This window comes from Protobothrops mucrosquamatus, unplaced genomic scaffold, assembly GCF_001527695.2.
Source record: "Protobothrops mucrosquamatus isolate PMUCROS unplaced genomic scaffold, P.Mucros_1.0 scaffold63, whole genome shotgun sequence".
Taxonomy (NCBI): domain Eukaryota; kingdom Metazoa; phylum Chordata; class Lepidosauria; order Squamata; family Viperidae; genus Protobothrops; species Protobothrops mucrosquamatus.
In genome coordinates, this window is record NW_015386442.1 from 336,260 (window position 1) to 355,054 (window position 18,795).

An 18,795-nucleotide genomic window follows, 5' to 3' on the forward strand; every position below is an offset into this window, starting at 1 on the left:
CTGAGAGAGACTGGATGTGGAAGACGAACAAGAGAGTAACAGAAATGTAAGATGCTGCTGCCTTCCAAAGGCCTTTGTTAATACTGTAGATCTAAAGCAGTAGTCGCCAAAAAAATTAGAAACCTGAATCAAGCATTCTAAATGTCTTCCCCTAGTGCAGGGGTAGGTAGGCAACCTCGGCTCTTTTATGACTCATGGACTTCAACTCCCAGAATTTCTGAGTCAGCTATGCTGACTCAGGAATTCTGGGAGTTGAAGTCCATGAGTCATAAAAGAGCCGAGGTTGCCTACCCCTGCGCCTAGTGGTAAAATAAACATTAGAGTGGTAAAATAACACATTGACCTAAGCCAGATACCTGCCTTTGGAGCCATACTGCTTTGTCCTAGCTACTTGTAGAGTTGATTTTGTCCTGGCTAGTTGTAGAGTAGGGTGGTTATTTTTTAGATATTGTCATGTTATAATATGATAGATAAAAACAAGATATCATGTAGCTAATGTATTTTTATTAAAAGTACTTTTATGAAATATAATTTAACTAATCTGGTATTTTCTTATAGCAATTCAAAACGTGGATCTACATCCACATATCTGGCTTCTATTCTTTATGATAATTAAGATATGATGTCATACAATTTAAAAGTCAACATATAATTACAGTACATAGTATTAAAAAGTAGTTTGATTAAATATGTCATTTGCTTTCTAAAAAGAGGAGAGAGGACAAATAAAGTGACTTTTTTTTTCTTTGTATGCATATTTTTGGTCCACCAGAATTCCAAGAGCTTCATATTCGAATGGAGCATTTCCTTGCTGATGCTGGGAATTCTCAGAAGGACCGGATTGTTGGCCCAGCTGGTGTCAAATCTCAGGCAGTTCAAAGTACATGATAGATGAGGTCAGAATGAGGGGCCTCAGGAGAGGCTGGCTGGGATTCAGGGCTGGCAATCGGAGAAAGGGGAGCAGTGTCCTGGGGGGAGAGCCCCTCCTGATCCGAGGAAGAGATTCTGTCCACTATGCTGGATAAACAGTCCAGGCTGGAGAGGGTAGTGCTTGCTTCTGAGAGGTAGACTGAGAGGGAAAGACAAAATAGCACTTAGTGGAAAGAGATTCCGAATCAAAGTTTGATGCTACTTCATGAGACGGTCTAAGCCAGCCACTGCAGATGTCATGCATGCTCCTTTAAGTATGCCATCTCCATTCATAAAAGAGAATCCATTATTTCTCTCTTTCCAGCTATTTGCCAGCTTTTGTTAATGCATGGAAACATGCCCTTTCCGATCATTTCAACTGCCTAGAATTACTCTAGTGATTGAGATGACATACAAGATCCAATGAATATTGGAGCAAATCTGACTGATGTTTAGGAAACAATTTTCTGTTTATGTGAAGCCAATGGTCAGCCTGTTCTCTGCAGCAGTTTTTCTAACATCCCCCAAAGCTTTGTATTTCAGTTCTAGGAACAATAATCAGAAGAATCAGCAACTGACTAGGAATTCTGTAAGATACACTTTAGAAAGCAGAAAAACGTAACCAACATTTCATATATTTGAAAACTGATATCATTCTGTCTCTTAAGTATGACTTCTCTCACCTAAGCATACTCAGTTCCTTCCATTTTTGTTTATGGGATTTGATCCCAGAAATTACATAAAATAGTTGCATACTATTGTATACTGTCTGTGTATTCAATTCTGGACACTTTTAAAGAGAAAACTAGCTAACAAATATTCCAATCTAATGCAACTGAGTTTCTCTTTTCAAAGTCTACCATGTACTGCTAGATATTGCCAGAGCAGCTACTGGAGTATTCTATCCGGTTGAGTATTTCCATTTTCATGCTCATAATGCAGCCCTTGGAGAGTGAAGATCTATGAACCTTACCATTTTGGAGATCAGAGCAGTAACTCTTGCTGTAAGTGCTGTTCCTTCTGGACCACAGGGGGCTGCTCCCTTCAGTCTGAAATAGACAAGAAGCCGTGAGGCCAGGACTTTCTATATACTAAAGGCACCATCAGTTTGATTCCACCTGCCAGGATATCTGGAAAGAACAATGAACTTGGACTGATGCCAGGAATATCTGGGGTGCTTATAAGTACAGAGCTGAATGCAGTCCAATGAAGTATCACAGAGGATGCTTTCTGGCTGTGCAGTTGTTTTATCTAATGGGCTCAAAATATAGCAAGTTCACAGATTCTGTTCTTGATTATTTTACACATAACAGATGAGGTTTGCCAAAACATTTAAAAATTGAGGTGATCATTTTAGGCAGCTGATTTTTGATGTTAGTTACTTAACATATTCTTTTAATAATAGAGAGGAGGGCATTTGCAGGATTTTCTGCCTTGGGAGTCAGAATAATAATCAGGCCATACAGTGCAACTTGTCCAGGTTTTTTTTTCCTATTTTGTGTCTGTGCCCAAATACAACATTGGGTTAAGTTCAATGTTATATGTCAGATGAGGTTCTGATATACACTAGTGTCATTTGAATCACTAAAATCTTATAATAGGGTTCACAATTTCAATATCTTATGCCAGTGATGGCGAACCTTTTAGAGACCGAGTGCCCAAACCTCAACCCAAAACCCACTTATGTATTGCCGGGTGCCAGGCGGGCGTGGCTGCCGGGTGGGCATGGCCCGCCGGGTGGGCATGGCTACAGTGGTCATGGCAGATGGGTGGGCGTGGCCAGGGTGGGCGTGGCCAGGGTGGGCATGGCCGCTTGATGTTGCTCCTGGGGAGGAAAGCCTGTGGGGGCCGGGCAGGGTTGGGGGAGATCCAGGGGTCTCTGGCGGGTGGGGCGATGGGCAGGCTGGTTCTGCGGGGTGAGGCGAGACAGGGCGGGGGTGCCATGTGGCATGGCAAGGCGAGGTAGGGGCCAGGGCGGCTGCTGCCTGACACCATCGGCCCCCGTACACAGAGGCCAGCAAGCGCATGGGTGCTGGGATGCATCTGGCCATGTGGGACCTTGGTGAGTTAGCGGGTGGCTAGTTGAAGAGGACGGTTGCCATCTCTGGGAAATGGCGTGCATGCCCACAGAGAGGGCTCTGAGTGCCGCCTCTGGCACACGTGCCATAGGTTCGCCACCACTGTCTTATGCTTTGCTTCTGATTTTTGCTATCATTATAAGAGTACAGCTTCCTAGCACAGATTCTATTATATAAGATACCTTCACTGTATTTCAAGGTTGCATGAAAAGAATGTGGCATATAGACCATATCTGGGGGGGGGGGGTTGTGTGTGTGTTTTGAGACATGCCTAAGTCTTTTCATTGTTTAGTCTGTTGCATTTAGCTAGCGAGAAAATGGTAGATGATAGATGACAGATAGATGATAAATGATAGACAAATAGATATAGATGATAGATAGTTCAGTCAGATGCTGATCTTATATGCATATTTTGTATCATGTATTTTCTATATAGTATTGTTGCTTTATTTTAAATTAAATTATCTAGCCAGAATCTTCTTGATTTGGGGCAGGGCCTAAATTTAATGTTGGAATTATAATAATCTCGTGTTAAATTCTTATTAAGGTAATTTCTGCATTTTGAAAGATAATGTACACATGCATCAACATGTGCGTATAACTGTGTATCTAGAACATCCACTCTAAGCAAAAGTAGCTGAGTTGCCCACAAAAATAACACACGTGAAGAAAATTTCTTTATTAGGACTATTCAAAAGCCATATATATATAAACATTTAAGTGACATCTTCCCAAAACAGGGTAACAAAAGGAGAGAGGGAACTGCCTTCAGATGAGATGTTCATGGTTAACATCAAGTAGACTTTACTGTGGCTTGTTTGTGCTCACTGCATCTTCCACAAGCTTCAACCTGGTCTAATGAGTTTTCTGAATAAGTTAAGAGCAAGGCCCATCAGAGGCACTTTAGAACTGGAGCAGACAGCTTCTTAGCAGTTAAACTGAAGCACAACTGGTGTTTCACTCAAGTTCAAACAGGGAAACCTGCTGATGTCATGAACTTCAAAGCAAACACTTTAGCAGACTCAGGGTCAAGCTCTTGCCTTCGGAGATCTATAACTTTAACAAACAACACAATCATATCCATGGACAATCTGAATAAATCTCACCAAGTAAAAACCCCACCATAGCCTTACATTTGCAACCTCAATTTTCCTAGAATCACTACCTACACATTTTTGAATCAGAACAGCTCTGTGATTTAAATGAACAGATTTCTACTCACCAGCCCTGAATGTCAAACCAAGAGGTCTGACTCTAGATGGATCTGGCTAGATCACTTAAATGCCTCCTTTCCCATTAACTCCCCTGGGAAAACAGGGAAATCTGGTGCAGAATTATAGGAAATTGATGTAAGCAGTGAGATACAGTGCAGTTTACTCCCAGAGAAATTAGTAGAAGAATTTCCTAGAATCATTTGAAGACTGCCATTTGATAAGATTGCTTGAAGGAAATTTAAAGGACACAGCTTACCTTGCTAACCTTTTTTTTTTTTACACTGCAACCTTACAGCTCTTCCTCAGGAATATGAGTCAGAATATATAGTATTTCTCAATTTCAGGAACTTTAAGATATGTGGGCTCCACCTTCCAAAATTCCCCAGCCAGCTTGGGAGTTGGAGTCTACACATCCTAAAATTGCTGAGGTTGAGAAACCCTGCATTAGATAAATGTTCAGGAGATGCACTTGTAACACCAGCACACAAATCAATCTATTAAAAAAAATTAACAGATTAATTTCCTAATCATTCTCTTTCTTCTTTTTGTATCCAGGAAGGCTGCCTAAATTTTGGAAGGACGCCTAAAGGATCATATATTCAGCAAGCAGAATAGGAAAACAAAGTTTTTCTGTAGTATAAATTTTGAGTGAATAATCTTACACTGCAGTAGCTACATGCAGTATATAGAGATATTATGTGTAAGTGGTCCTGCATAGAGTTGCAGTTAATGGGAATACACTAAGCCACAGAGCAAACAGACTCCTCCGGAAATTTGTCTCCACTTTCTATTTGCAGAACATGGATGAGCAGCTAACAATTCATTTCAGAGGATTGTTGAAAGGAAATATCAGAATCTTTAAAAAAAAAATCCACATTAAGACACTCGCAGAAATAAAATGACTGTGAACCACCACTGTGGTTTTGCAGACATACCACACAAGCAGCACAATCTTATTCCTACTAACTAGAAGTACTCCCTCTCAAGTCAAAATTATAGGCTACCCACTAAAGTTTTACACACCCTGTGAAATGAGCACAGCCAAAGAGAAGCAGCTCAGCACCATCGATTTCCACTAGGCTCAGGAAAGGACCTGGCTTCCCGGGGGAAGCTGCCATAGGAGCCATCCCCATCCTTGCACCCCCAAAGATGCCCAACTGCTTCCATATTCAGCAAAGTCTTCCTCTGAGCTCAGGCATCGACCTATCAGCCCTGCGCTGCGTCTTGGGAATTTCAAATCCTGCCTCAATCCGTGAAAAGCTTCGCTAAAACCCCGCGATTGAGAACGAGTCCCGGGCTGGTACGGAAAATAACCACAGCTATTTAAAAAGAACGAAGCAGGAGGACGGGAGGCTGCAACGAACAGATTCTCCCGGATCCCCCTCCGGCCCAGTTAGCCCTCCCGCCGCCCTTCCCTGCCCTCGGTCCGGGATTCAGACCGTCCCTTCCCCGGGGCGAGGCAGGCCTTCCTTACCAGGCCATCGGAGCAGCAGGAGTTGGGACTGGGGGGCTCGGAGCAGCCGGGCGCGGGCAGCCCGTAAAAGTGCTGGACCTGCTCCCGCAGCAGCTCCTGCAGGCTCTCGATGTAGCTGATGGCGTTGCGCAGGATCTCCACTTTGGGCAGCCGCTGGCCGGCGCCGCTGGCCGAGGTGCAGCGCCTGAGCGCCTCGAAAGCCTGGTTGACCTTCTTCAGCCGCCTCCTTTCCCGCAGAGTGGCCGCCTTGCGCCGGTCGCCCGGGCTCGCCTTCTTCTTGCAGGCTTTGCAAGCCCAGAGCAGGCAGGGGCCGGCCTGCGAGTGGCCCGTTGGGGCGCGGACGTGTTCTTCGCCGTCCGAGCCCCGGGGAGGCTCTGCCGGGGGGTCTCGGAAGGAGGCGGGGGCCACCCTCTGGCCGAAATCCTCCTCCTCCTCCTCTTCCTCCTCGGGGCAAGAAGGGGCGTAGGGAGAGCTGCCGTAGAAGAAGCCGGCCGAGGGGGGCGAAAACGGACAGCCGTCCATCACCTCTTCCATCCTCGCCGCTGGGCTGTGAGGAGGCTGTGGGGCATCGGCGCTCTGGAACCGGCCGAGCGTCTCCCGGCTCTTTATATCCCGGGCGAGTAGCCTAGCCAGCCCGCCCGCCCGCGCAGCCCTGTCACGACCCCTGCTCGGGGGAGTCCCTCGCCCCCCCCTTCTCTCTCAAGGGGCCCTGCGCTCCTCTGGCGCGGATTGGCCGCTGCCTTTTTCCAAGGCGCGGATCCAGGAGGTGCAATTAGTAACACTTTAAAGATCACAGCAACGGCAGCAGCAAGAAAAACAAAAAAGCGCAACCAGGAGGCGAGGCCGCACTGCGGGCAACCCGACGTGGAGTTGCTGCAGCGAGTCTCCCCACCTCCCCCAAAAAGCCAGGAGACCCGAAGAGGAGCCGAAAAGTCCTCCTTGGGGTCCGGCTATACTACTCTGCAGTAAAAGGGACTCTTATGAAGAAGCTGGTTGACGGCCTGGAGAAAAACCAAATCTCGGTCCTTTAAAAATAAAGGAAATCAAAGTTTATCCATATAAGATTAATCCATAGCAAATAGCCGCAATGTTTTTTTCTCTTTTCCTTCTATTACTATTGATTAGTAACCGAACTGTATCTTTCTATAAAAAAAGACACAACTATTACCCCGACTAATATAGAGGTTATAGACGTCGCGTTTAACTTTCTATTACTGTACCCATTTAGTAATTTTCCAAGCAGGAAAAAAATACGTTTTGGTTCTTTTTGGAGCGGAACGAAATGTTAAGGATAGCGGGCAACTGAAGCGAGGCTCTGGAAGCTCTGCTCGCAGTTCTCATTGAACAGAGGCTGATGTGCAAAACCCGAACCACAGCCAAAGCGGACTTCCGAGAACTTTCCTTCCGACTTGCTCGGCCTTAGAATGACTTTCAGAGTATGAGCAGGCAGGACAGGGGGACTCACTTCCCGAGTCGGGGAAGTGGCAGGGCTGCCCGGTTCTTCAGCTCCAAGACAAGTCGTTTGCAACCCCAAAGCTTCTCCTGCAGCCTCCCGTCTGCTCTCTGTTTCTTGCGCCGTCGCAGTTTGCCAAGAGGCAGCTCTGTGAAAAGGCGAAAATTCTGGATTTGCACCGTTACCGATGTGTTCCAGCTGCTGGTGCCCCCTCCGCCCCCAGTGTGCAAATTCTCGTCCGGCAAACTTTAAGGAACTTTTGTAGAAGCTTCCCAGAGGCCCAGGCAATTAAGAGAAGAGGGAGGGGGGCCTCGGGGGTCATTAGTGTGTAATGATAAGACATTTAGCAGGCAGCACTTGCCAAAGTCCCGGGACCCTTTAGCCCCGGTCACGTGGGATCCTCCTAAGAAAAACAAGCGGTTCTTCTCTCTCGGTGGTCAAATCGCTCTTGCTTCTTTGCGGTTGCCAGAGTCGCAGCCGCGTTAATCTGTTTCAGAAAACAACAACAACAAGGGGCCTTGGGGCACGTTCATGACTGACAAATGGCACACGGTCTTAGGCTGGGTGACGAGCGTCCACTCTGCCCAATAAGAGAATTGCTGAGCTGAACGGTGGGTTCGCATCTCGTAATCCGGGGAGCGGTTGCCCGGCTCCGGATGGAGGTTGGGGGGGAGGGAGGGGAAGGGCACTGAAAGGAGAGAAAGCGAAAGAAGATGCAGGAGGCCCTTCCTCAGTGGCAGTTCAGTTATGCACAAGGGCCTTTCACAAAGCAGCAGCCGCCAGCTGAGACAGCGTTGTCTGGCGTTTCCTTTTCTTCTGGGCTCTCCGATTCCTGGTTTATCCTCTATAATAAAACCGAAATGCTTCTTCCAGGCTCCTTCTAATTAGAGGCTACCAGACACACTCACCTCTCTCTTCCCACAATACCCGACCCCCCAAACAATCCTAGTTCATACGCCCGTTAAGTCCCTCGTTATTTAGCGGGGCTTCTTCATAAGGTCGCTTTCTTGCTTGTAGTCTGATATTTATGCGGGTTATTGAAAGATAACTCTGGCTACGCAAATCCACTCAATTGACTTCAGATTCAAAAGGGCCGACTTAGCCAACCCACAATCGCGCTATTCTGTGAACTTGCCTCCAGGCAACCGCCTTTCCTGTTCAAAATCAACCGGCCATCAGGTGCATCGCCCTGGCCCCTGGCGCCATTCGCGTTTAGGTAGCCGCCTCCACCTTTGCAGTTGCAAAATTTCCTTAAACCAGGGTTAAAGTTAAGCAAAGCCAGGCCAGGTCTCGGTCTTCTGGCGCGCAAGCATTCCGATCTGACAGCTCATTCTGGCTCCTTAATTCGTCTCCGAGCTCAAATTATTTCATCCCTTTTTGGTTCCATGTGACCTCACTGGATTTCGTGATGACAACAGGCCTGGAAGAGCTCCCGGTTCTCGGGTGCTCTTGGACGCAAACTCCAAAGCAACGTTGACCGGGGATGCTCGCTCTTCTGCTCTTGTCGGGGTCTCCAGACTGAAGAAGCCACGGAGCATTTTCAAGACGAGGATTTAGGGAAGAATTTGAGCGAGTGGAATGGCCGATGTACTCTTTCGTCTTTCTGGGGCACGTTCCGCGCAAACGTTTCTGCCTTCGTTGAACCTTTACTTTTAGGCTGGCTCGTTGTAAAGATTTGTACAGGGTGTTTCGCCCCGCCGAACGAACTGAAAACGTTCGGGTGAAAATGTTTCGTGGTCCCTACAGAGGTCTTACGGTTACGCAATGCTCGCCATATGGACGGGAGGGCCACCGAGAGGCCGGAGATCCCGAAGGAAAGAGCGTCGCGTCCTCCGGCATCGCTCTGGCGCTTGGCGTCTTCCGCCACTTAGGCCAGAGGATGATGGGAATCAGTGGCATCCAGGCCTGTCCGCATGGGGTGGTCAAAAAGTCAAGGTGGCACGGCGCGCGCGCGCGCACGCGCACACATACAAAGAGAGAGAGAGAGAGAGAGAGACAAATGGCCGCCATCTTAACTTTTTTGCCCACCCCTGGATGCTACAGAAAGCCCCTTTAATACCTTCCCGTTTGCTTGCTTATCGCAGCTTTCCCTGCCAGGGCGGCCTCCACCGACCCTTCGAGTCGTCCCAAAGGTCCTTTTTCCAAAAGGCAACTGGACTTTCTTGTTGTTGTTTTTGTCTTTGAAAGCGTTTCCTTTCTCATCCAATAAACTTAGTCAGTTCGAACTAAATGTAAAATATTCTGAATATCCCGAGTCAGACCTGAAGAAGTTTCTTGGATGAGAAGAAACGTTTTCAACGAAGAAGAAGAGAAAAAAAAACCAAGAAAATCCAGTTGCCTTTTGGAAAAAGCACCTTTGGGACAACCATGAACTGGATGGTTGAGAATCTCCATAGACCAGGGGTAGGCAACCTCGGCTCTTTTATGACTCGTGGACTTCAACTCCCAGAATTCCTGAGTCAGCATAGCTGACTCAGGAATTCTGGGAGTTGAAGTCCACGAGTCATAAAAGAGCCGAGGTTGCCTACCCCTGCCATAGACAAACCCTTCGTGTCCATTTCCCATCGGCCCCAGCCAGCAGGGCCTCCACTTCGTGCTCCCCTGCTAATAAAAGATCCTCGCCAGATCCTGCTTCGGCTGATGCATCTGCGGGACAGGAAGACCGCCTCTCCTGCCGAGGGCTTTCGGTCCAGCTGCCCAAAATGGGCAAGCAAAGGAGGGCAAGTGATCTCCGGGCAAGCGGCGGGGCAGAGACAGGAACAAGAACGGCCGGGTAGGAAAGCCCTGGAGCGCTGCTGCCGGGGCGGCGGCTGGAAGGCTTAGCGACCTTTTCCCGCCCAGCCGTGAGATCTTCGCCTCGTTGGCCTGGGTGGCCTGGGGGTAGGAGACGCGTTGTAGTTCCTAAACTTCGTGATAGTTGAAACTCCTTTCCCATAAATATTTCACGTTTCCTCCGAGACGACACTTAATTCGGCCAAGGGATGCCTAATGGTCATAGTATTCGCAGGATGTGCTAGGTTTGGCTAGACCAGGGGTAGGCAACCTCGGCTCTTTTATGACTCATGGACTTCAACTCCCAGAATTCCTGAGTCAGCTATGCTGACTCAGGAATTCTGGGAGTTGAAGTCCATGAGTCATAAAAGAGCCGAGGTTGCTTACCCCTGGGCTAGACCCCTGGTGGTTTAAGTCTGTTGTGCGAATCTATTTTGTGCCTTAGTGTATGGTTAAAAACAATGCGGGGAATCAGGTAGCGGGTTGATTTACCATAAAGTTAAGTGACTTGTACGAACTCGGCCTATTTCTAAATACGGGCCAGATGAAAAGGACAGATAATGCCCACGTCTTAAGGCTTGAGGATTCCGCAGCTGGTTCTGGGGTGCAGCTTGCAGAATCGAAGCGGCTTGCAGAATCTAAGGCGGCTCATTAAGACTCTCAGCTGCTGGATGCAAATAGAAGGGGTGTTTTGTTTTTTTAAAAAAGCGTTCAATTAAGAAGTGAAGTTCACGTGCAGTCCAAACGCACACGTCTCTACTGTGTAACCGTGTGGACCTATGATCGGAGCCCTCCGCTTCCCTCACTCAGCCGTTGGGATGGTGGGTATTGTAGTTTGACAAGACTGGAGGAGGCGCGATTTAGGGAGAGGAGAGTTGGGCTGATCTTAAAGCCATTCCCCAGCAGACAAGGAAACGTCCAGCTGCATTTCCTTCTCCTCCGGGACGCTGGCCTCCGGAGCTCAGTTTTCAGCCACCCAAATGAGCGAATCGGGGGAGGGGCTGCAGCTCCGTGGCATCCCCCACCTCCCGCTCCCGGGTTCTCCCTTCCCCAAGCTTGCGCACCTATGTCAACACAGCCCTACCTGCTCCAGGAAAGGGCGGGCTCGAGCTAGGCCACCAGCTGCAGAAGCCATCGCCGTAGGCTCCGGCCGGACGAGATCAAAAGCGGTCTGCTGGAATAGGTCAGGCGGCCCGGGGCTTAGTCCTCTGGCGGGAAAAACCACTGCATCTAGAGCCCCCCCGTTTGTGGAAAAGCCGGCCGGAGCTAACCTTAAGTTCCTTCTCTTCCTTCTCTCGCTGCTTAAGGGGCTGGGACGCCGCTCACGACGGACCTGCAGCATAAAGGATTTGGAAGGTAGCCGGAAGTTATGGAAATCTGCCCAGCGGATCCACAAAGGTGGGTGCTTAATTAGGTGAGTTTCCTAATTGGAACAGAGACCTTTGGTGTAGTCTGACTCCTTTTGTTCGATATTCCAATCAATAGGGTCTCCCATCCCGCACAGCCCTACTCCTCTGGGGGGAAAGGTTGCCCAATACCTCTGGGTCCAAAGACTGGGCCTCCGGCGAGCGCACCTGCCACATCAAAGGCTTCTTCCCATCCTTCATGGCGCCTCACAGCAGCGCTTCGTTCGAGGCAAAGAAGGGAGAAGCGGGACTAGGGCAAATGCCAAAGAGATTAAATGAATGCAATTTTATTTTATTGATTTTTTTTATGCCACCCATCTTACTAATAGGACACCTCTGGGTGGCTAATTAGTTAAATCATTAATGGTATTTACTGATACGCCTGCATACTTCATAGTTTAATTTGTTAAATTAACCATTACGCAGAGGGAATGTAGTAGGTCCCGAAAAATGTACTAGAATCCTTTTAATTTAATAGAATCTCTTTCTACCAGTAGTGACTATTGCAATTGGACACTAACTTTTTTAGACTCTCTGAGTCTCACTGAAAGCTTTGAGATTTGGGTCCTTCGATGCACATTTATCAGCCTGTCTTAATGGAGTGGAACTAGCTTTGGAAAACTGGAATACTGAAAGTTTGGGGGTAGGAAAAAAGATCACAAAGATTACAGTTCTTATTCATTATAAGAATGAATTCATTATAGCCTCTTCCGGATATGACGTCTAAAGAAATTGCAACCTCTTCAGACTGAGCGGCTCACAAATCTATGTTCCTATCGGGAGCTCTTTTCGTGGCCCACCTGTGCAGATTATGAAGGCTGCCGAAACAGAAACAGAAACAGATCCCATCATCCTCCGACAGCATCCTGAGTTCTAAGACAAAGTCCTCCTTATCGACAGGGGAGGGTCTCGATCAAGAGTAATCTAGACTTCAGCCAATAATTCTAGATTACAAAGTTACAAAGTTATTCGGTGCAGCGACCGAGAGAAATATTCAGATGTTATTGTCCTTAAAGTAGTTCGGGTATCAAACTCGGACAAGCATCAGATTCAGATTCAGCTCAAAGCATCCGAGAGCCCTGGGGAATACTGCTGGTTGGTTCGGTACTCTTTCTCCCCTCCCCCACCCCTAAAGTGGAAGCTGGTTGCACAAGGGAAGACTGCCCTCCTCCGTCCCCCTCCCCAGCGGAACTACAAGGCCCAGGAATCCCCGGTCCTGATGGTGTTATACTTCAGTTGTTCTCTCTGTCCCCATCGCCTAATGTTTCTCAACCTTGACAATTTTAAGGCACGTGGACTTCAACTCCCAGAATTCCACAGCCAGCATTGCTGGCTGTGGAATTCTGGGAGTTGAAGTCCACGTGCCTTAAAATTGTCAAGGTTGAGAAACACTGGTAAAAGAAGATTCAGGAGCACTTCGAGGAAAGCGCATCAGAGAAAGTTCCGGATCCCTTTGCAAGACTTCCGCCTCCGCCTCCGCCTCCGCCCTGGAGGAAGTGCAGGAAAAGAGCTTAACACCCCTCCCTCTCCCCGAGTCAAAGCTATATTTATCTCTCTCCAGCCCTCACCTCTCAGTTTTGTGCTTCTACCATTGTGTGATCTTTGGCTTCAGCCTCAAATAAAAATTGTCATTGAATGCAAACAAACACTTTCATTCCAAACCCAACCCGGGGTTCTTCGGCTGCAGTCACCTGGAGTGGTGGTATAGCAATAGCACTTAGACTTATATACCGCTTCATAGTGCTCTGCAGCCCTCTCTAAGCGGTTGGCAGAGTCAGCATATTGCCTCAACAATCTGGGGGCAATACTGGAGAGGGAGAGAGAAATGAACAAAGATTATTTTTCCTCCTTAATGAGAAACCTTGAAGTCCCCTTATTCCAAACAATTTCTCACGTTACCCAGCTTTGCTGACGAGGGCGGTGGAGAACCAAACACTGTGGTACGGCTAAAATATCACACTCACACGGAGAGAGGGAAGGGGTGGGTGGGAAGAAAGCTGCTTTGTATTTCTATCTCACTTACCTGTAGTAGAAGCCATTCAATATAATAGCTCTTCTGAGTAAGCATTCCTGATTCACACCTAGACCTGGCGCTGCGGTTCTTCACCTAGGAAAAATATTTAGAAAGAATGGTTCCACCTTCTCCTGAATACATATTTTATTATTAAAAAATTCTTGATCACCTAAAACTAGTCTTAAGCAAATAGTACACCATGATAATACAAACATTTGATCCTCATCTGTGAGTCAAGTATGTTTATTCAACTGCAAAGTTGTTCAGTTTTTTTACAGGTAGTATTTGGGATTGATACAGCAATGCTAGTGGATAATATCCGGACTTTTCTGTATATACACATTTATAATTCAATCCTAAGCAAAACACCGTACACAACTCAAACACTTAAGAGTAAAGTGTATGTAGGAGACTGCAGAGCAAGCCACAGATAGCGGCTGGACCGTGGCTTCACCCAAAACGTCTTCAGTGTTTGGGTGTGCATAAACTGAAAATTTTCCAAGCCTTTTGCGTCACCTTTAAAATGACCATCCCAAGAAGTCCTATTCAGCTGTGTGAAATTGCAACTCTTTGTTTTGAACCGTGTGTCTTCCGAGGAGACGAGGCCAGCTCAAGTGGACGCCCAATAGAAAGAATATTAGATAAAGACCAGGGCACTTTTGCTGGACTCTTGTGCAGGACTCTGCATTGAAGTTCCGGACGCGTTTCCTAGGAAGTAAGGCCGGAAGTATTCACTGAATTTTCTTCCCACCTATTAGGTGCATAACTGCAGCCCTATGATATATTTCATAATTCCTTTTACAATTATGATTTAATCTGTATTACCAATAACCCAGGTCTGTACAATTGTCTTTTCTTTACGTCTCTCTCTCTCTCTCTCTCTCTCTCTCTCTCTCTCTCTCTCTCTCTCTCTCTCTCTCTCTCTCTCTCTCTCTCTCTCTCTCCCCCCTCCCTCCCTCCCTCCCTCTCTCCCTCCCTCCCAGGTAGGGGTTACAATGAGTGGCTTCTTCCAGGCTCCATAAGCCAAGTAAGCCTCGATCTCCGCAAACAGAAACCACCGTGGCGTCCTCGAGAGGCTGGTGGGAGAGCTAACTGAAATACCGCAAAGGAAATTGCCAATTTTGAATTTCCCTCCCTCTCGGCATCCTCCTGGTTAAGTCTGAATAAGTCGTGGGAAGAAAATAACTTTTTTAAAAAAGAGAGAGAGAAAATCTCCGAAGTAAGGAATCCTCCCGAGGCGGCCACTCCTGGGGTCTCTCGCCTTTGGCCCTGGGGTTCTTCTCTGCGAACGAGCAGCAACGCCAAGGAGCTCCAGAACCTCGCCCGAGTCCCCCAATAGTTGCAGCCTGGAAATGCCCCTTCTTGCTCAGCCCGGGGAGGAAAAGGCGGCGGCCAAGCCAGTGCTCCTTGGTGGTCGTCCCTCCCTCCCTCTCTTGAGAAACAAACTGGGACAACTTGGAGCGCCGTCTAGGACAGTCTCAGAAGTAGCTGCCTTTTCTACGCGCTTTAATTGGGAAGGGGAGTCTTATTTGTCCCGCTCTCTCTCAGCTCTCCCCCCTCCCGCCGCCCCGCTGCCCCTTAACCTCTGCCGCGGGGCCCCATCACCCAGGCACTTGGCTAATTTTTGTCACCCTCCGGAATCCCCGCCCAGAAATTTAGCTGACGGGAAGACCGTCCCAAAATCTTCCCCACCTTAAAAAAAAAAAGTGGGGGCGCGACACGCACGTAAACATTTAAGCACTGGTGGACAATGAAAGCTGTGATTCAACATTGGCACATATGCGCTGATACACGATCCCAGTAGAATAAGCTTGAGGGTCTTTAGGAACTCTACAGCAAACCCTGATAGGGCGTTACTCTTACCCAGCCATTCATATTTTAGTTTTGCTGAAAACGACTCCCGCACACGCACGAGGCGAGGTCTCTAACAAAGCTCGCGTTGGGGGAAGGGGCGGGAAAGCGGGAGCGCGACTGTCAGAGGGATCCCAAGGCAATCAAACCAGCCAGTTAACGCCCAGAGCTCATCCGATCTCCTTTCCTCGGACCATTTATTTCAACTGATCCAAAACTAGCCGGCTACCTACCAAGAGAAGAATTGGGGTGGGGGAGGTTTTTGGCCGTCTTCTGCTTCGGCCGAGTGCTTGACAACTTTCAAAATATTTTAGCGGCTGTAGACGTTTGAATTAACGAATTAAAATATTGAGACCAGGAAAAAATAAGGTGTTTCCAGCACCTGAGGGATCCCTGCTCAGACAGATCCTGATTTCTGGATGCCCAGTTTATTTCCGAACTGCCTCAAAAACTTCCAAAGCTGAGGAACAAGAACCACTAAGAATTCCGGCTCCTTTTATTTTATTCATTACTACCGGTAATAACAGAAACATTTGAAGGGCAAAATGGATGGCAATCTTGGTAGAAGGGAGAGAAAGAGGAATTTCCAGATTTTTCGTTCATTTATTCTTTTTCTTCCCGTTTTTAACTGAATCCCACAGAAAGATGAAAATATTCTTGACAGACTTTGTACAGAAAGAGATTTATTTTACAGTCGTGGGAATGTTACCTACATTGTCTTATATACAAGATCACATCCCACATTTTAAATATATATTCTGTTAAAAAAAGGGAAAGTACTAAAATTATATACTTGTAATTTTATATAAATATATACACACACGCACGCACATGTACACACTCACATACACACAAACCAAGATCTCAGGATCATAAGCTTCTTTTCAAACAAGAATGAGCGTTTCAATGAAGATGTTCTCCAAACACAAATATATTAATTATAAAACAATTGGGTGATAAATAAAAAATAGAATTTAAATCAGAGAGGGACGGACGGTACCCTTTATCGGAAGGGGAAAGCTTCCTCTGAAGAAGGTGCACATTTATTTATTCAGCTGTACTGCCCTCCTTATCCTCTCTAGAATTTCCAAAATATTAAATTATTTCGGGGTTTCGCTTCAAGTGCGAACTCAAGCAGTTCCTTGCGCTGCCCGTTTTCAAAAATGCTCCCGGATCACTACTTTTCCACCACTTCTTCCCCGTTGGGTACTTTGCGATCTTCGGAAGAGATACTATTCACGATAGAGGAGAGGCAGCGCAGGCTGCTTGAGGCTGAAGAATCCGTGAGAGTCCCTCCTGTTTTGGAAAGAAGAGAAAAGCGGGAGAGCAACGTTAAGATCAGGACCTAGGAAACAGCAAGGAAGTCAACTTTCCACTGCAACGCTTCACGCAAAAGCTGTCCCTTCCTCATTCTGCTGGTTAGCACCTAGAGACTAACCCATTTATGACTGCGCCGGCTGTCGGGATCTAAAACCTCACCATCATACGCACTTCCACTCGGGTGTGACTGAGTGGCCGTTGTCCATGCAGTTCTCAAGGTCCTTATGGAATCCCCAGGGGTCAAGTACGATTCCAGGGTAATTTGACCTTAATAATTCTGAACGGTTTTGCATTCTTTCAAGGAAGAATGTAAGTGCACAATGTGACATACGTGCACATGTGACAATGTGATATACATGCAGCTAGCATGCAATTCGCTGCGTTGAATTATAAAAAAACCCTGGGAGTCTAGGAAAAGTTGTGCCGTAGTAAATCGTTTGAGACGCTTCGGTTATTTTAACCCAATCAAATTTAGGGCCAAATAGGCTGCTAAACTTATGCTTCGAAACCAAGCTTTCCCATTTCATTCAGTGTGGGGTCTGTTAACTCCGAATCGCCTGTAAAACGCCGCCGATATAATTGGGTCCTAAAGCTCAGCTGTTTCGGAAGCTGCCAGGATCCTACAGGCGTTTACTTAAGAGTTCTAAACTTTGAAGCGAGCTTTTTAACAGGCTGGTTGCCTTGATTCTTAAAAGAGAAGATCCAGCTGCACAAAATGCTTGTTTTCATTCTGGACCTGAGATACACGGAAAATAGCTGCAGCGCTCGGTGAGTAAATGTATTCTAGATATTAACCCCGGTCGCAATTTTAGGCTAAGTTGTCTTGTTGAAATCGGCACTTGCTCCCTGATGGCTCACTGCAGCTCTCAGAAGCAGAAGATCCCATTTGGCTGAGGTTGCTTCCGTCATCTAACAGCCACCCCGTTTTGTTAATTGTGGAGATCGAAGGATTTGTGAGGATTTGGGCTGTCCTGGGAGCCAATTCGGGCCAAACCTGCGAAGGACAGATATCTGGACGGGGCCCCGGGTTCCCCAGCCAATTCAGAGGCGGAGAAGCGCGCTCCTACATCCCGCTAACCCAGCATGAAGCGCGCTTTACCTTCCTTGGCGCTGATCGGCAACGTCCGGGAATGGTTAGAACCGCTCGGCCAGACGGAGCTGCAGGTGTTCAAGTAGTCGGTGGTGGCCATCTGAAAAGAAGAAAAGAAGGAGAAGGGGAAGGGGAAGGAGGGAAAAGAAAGAAAGAAAGAAAGAAAGAAAGAAAGAAAGAAAGAAAGAAAGAAAAAGGAAGGAAGGAAGGAAGAAAGAAAGAAAGAAAGAAAGAAAGAAAGAAAGAAAGAAAGAAAGAAAGAAAGAAAGAAAGAAAGAAAGAAAGAAAGAAAGAAAGAAAGGGTAAGGCCACGATTACCAGCCACTTCCAAGCGCCCCGCCCCGCCCCACTGCCGCGCCCAGCCCACTTCCCCGGCTGGCCAAGGCCAAGTGAAGAGACGGGACGCGGGCAGTGGCAGAGGCGCGCTTACGTTTCCGCGCGTGGGGCTGCCGAAGCCGAAGGCGCGGTTGTCCGCGGCGCTTCCCTCGCCGGCGGGCAGGAGCAGCTCCTGGCCTTTCTCCTGCTGGTCGAGGCGCTGGAGCAGCTCCTGCAGCCTCTCGATGTAGCTGATGGCGCTGCGCAGGATCTCCACCTTGGGCAGCCGCTGGTTGGGGTTGGCCACCGTCCGCCTCTTGAGGGCCTCGAAGGCCTCGTTGATCTTCTTGAGGCGCCTCCTCTCGCGCAGCGTGGCCGCCTTGCGCCGGTCGGTGGGCGCCGCTTTCTTCTTGCACGTCTTGCAGGCCCAGATCAGGCACTGGCCCGGGCAGTGCAGCGGCTGGAAGCCCGGCGGCGCCAGCACGTGCTGCTCCTCACCGCTGCTGTCGCCGCCGCCGCCGCCGCCGCCGCAGGGCTCCGGGGCTAGCTGGTCCTGGCACGACGAGGGCGACAGGGTGCTGTCGCTGCCCGGGTAGAGCGGCGACCCCTCGGCCATGTCCAAGCTCTGCAGGGCCCCATTGTCGCCGTCCAGGTAGAAGAAGTAGGAGCCGGATTCGAAAAGGTCCATCATGATGGGCTCGCGGGTCGCCTCTGGGCCTCCCGGAGGGGGGGGGAGGGGCTGGCCAAGGCAGCCCGGAGAGCGCGCGCGAGAGAGAAGCGGCCCGACGGAATTTAATTAGCGCGGTGACATAAGAGCCCTCGGCTGCTTTATATATAGTAGCCCCTGAAACTCTATCCAACTTTTAGCTGTCTCCACACAGCCCCCTCCTAGGAGCCGA

The 18,795-nt window shown here is 48.2% G+C and overlaps 2 protein-coding genes across 2 annotated transcripts; both read right to left on the reverse strand.

The window, feature by feature from the left end:
* Window positions 1–586: 586 nt before the first annotated feature.
* MYF5 (myogenic factor 5) lies at window positions 587–6,209 on the reverse strand. Its single transcript, XM_015812033.1, has 3 exons — window positions 5,676–6,209; window positions 1,883–1,958; window positions 587–1,069 (listed from the first exon to the last, which is right to left on the reverse strand). Exons 1-3 carry the CDS (start codon window positions 6,207–6,209, stop codon window positions 876–878), a joined length of 804 nt encoding a protein of 267 aa, XP_015667519.1. The 3' UTR covers window positions 587–875.
* Window positions 6,210–15,669: 9,460 nt separating this feature from the next.
* On the reverse strand, window positions 15,670–18,587 carry MYF6 (myogenic factor 6). The gene is made up of 3 exons (XM_015812039.1): window positions 18,012–18,587; window positions 17,591–17,681; window positions 15,670–16,467 (listed from the first exon to the last, which is right to left on the reverse strand). Exons 1-3 carry the CDS (start codon window positions 18,585–18,587, stop codon window positions 16,349–16,351), a joined length of 786 nt encoding a protein of 261 aa, XP_015667525.1. The 3' UTR covers window positions 15,670–16,348.
* Between the last annotated feature and the right edge of the window lie 208 nt (window positions 18,588–18,795).